The sequence below is a fragment of the Vanderwaltozyma polyspora genome, genomic scaffold (assembly GCF_000150035.1).
Source record: "Vanderwaltozyma polyspora DSM 70294 KpolScaffold462 genomic scaffold, whole genome shotgun sequence".
In the NCBI taxonomy this organism is placed as follows: Eukaryota; Fungi; Ascomycota; class Saccharomycetes; order Saccharomycetales; family Saccharomycetaceae; genus Vanderwaltozyma; species Vanderwaltozyma polyspora.
Genome location: NW_001834565.1, coordinates 24526 through 25817, shown reverse-complemented (window position 1 = coordinate 25817; position 1292 = coordinate 24526). Strand labels below are relative to the sequence as shown.

At 30.0% G+C, this 1292-nt stretch overlaps 1 protein-coding gene across 1 annotated transcript; it reads left to right on the top strand.

The window, feature by feature from the left end:
* Positions 1 to 306: 306 nt before the first annotated feature.
* Kpol_462p9 (uncharacterized protein) lies at positions 307 to 897 on the top strand (the record flags this gene model as incomplete). Its single annotated transcript, XM_001642620.1, has 1 exon — positions 307 to 897. The coding sequence occupies one exon, from the start codon at positions 307 to 309 to the stop codon at positions 895 to 897; it is 591 nt and encodes a 196-aa protein (XP_001642670.1).
* Between the last annotated feature and the right edge of the window lie 395 nt (positions 898 to 1292).

Here is a 1292-nt window from a genome sequence, read left to right as displayed (position 1 = left end):
TAATCCTATCATACAGACTCACTGATTATTATTATATACCGGCGTCACCATTGAATTGGCATCATCTATCTATACATTTCGAATTTGTCGATGTTTTCACCGATGTGCATCTTTTTCAATTATTTAACATTGCGTCATTTCTTTTTCTCTCTCCAATGGCAACCAGCGATAAAGTTTGAAATATAAAATGGCAACCAAAATGTGTTTAATTAGGATGTATCTTAATGGAAGTTTCATTTAATCAAAAAAGATAATTATTATTAGATAACCGAACCCCAGAGGATAAATTTTATATTGTGGAATACTATGGCAGAAGAAAAGATCCCATTTAATGAAACAAGCATGAAGCAACGGCCTAAATTTACTTTCCAAGAACCAGATCTCGAAAATAGCATGGTTACTAATAATAACAAAGAAAAAGCTGGTTGTATAAAGATTAGAGTTGGAGAAGTATCATTTGTGAGAGCTCTCACAGAATTTTTGATGGGTTGTATGGTATGGAATTTTATTATTTTCTGCGGACACATGTATACTAACGACGAGATACAATTTGTGTTTGGAAACGATGTTCAAATGGTTCTACTTGGATCTTTATTCATAATTGCTGACATCCTAATCATATTAACTTGGTTTAAGGCGATTGAAGAAGAAGGTAAAATAAAGATTCCGAATTCATTAACAGTATTTAGTAGATTATACGACTTCTTGGTTAATCGGAAGTCCGTTTACAGCACATTGCTGTTATATATAATCACTCATGCTTTCAGAATGGATAAACATAGTAATCAATATAGATTCATAGTTGTAAGTATACTGTATCATCTAGGGGTTTCTGAAGAATATTTAAACAATAGGTTCTTTATCGATGTATCAGAAACTGACTTAACGTATATCTAATGTAGCCAAGGTTACGATGAAGAAGAAAGACCAATTGAGTATGATTGAATTCAGTTAGTATTGGGGATGAGTGGACCTTTATCCTTTTTGTACGTAGTAAGAATCGATTTTGTGTATATTGAAAATATAATAGATCAATGGTTGAGTAATTTTAATAGTTCATATCAAATTGTTCATTTGATATCTATAAAAAAAGTTATGAATTTTCTAGAGAATATAGGAATTTTAATTGTTAATTCAAACTAGATGAGATAAATTAGAAAAATATTACTATTATAAATAGATCTTGTAAATCATCATGACAGGACAATCCTGATGCAATAAATATTTTTATAAGTAGCTGGAAAGATGAATTGAAAACTACAAAACCAAAATATTTTGTTCTTTTTATTACC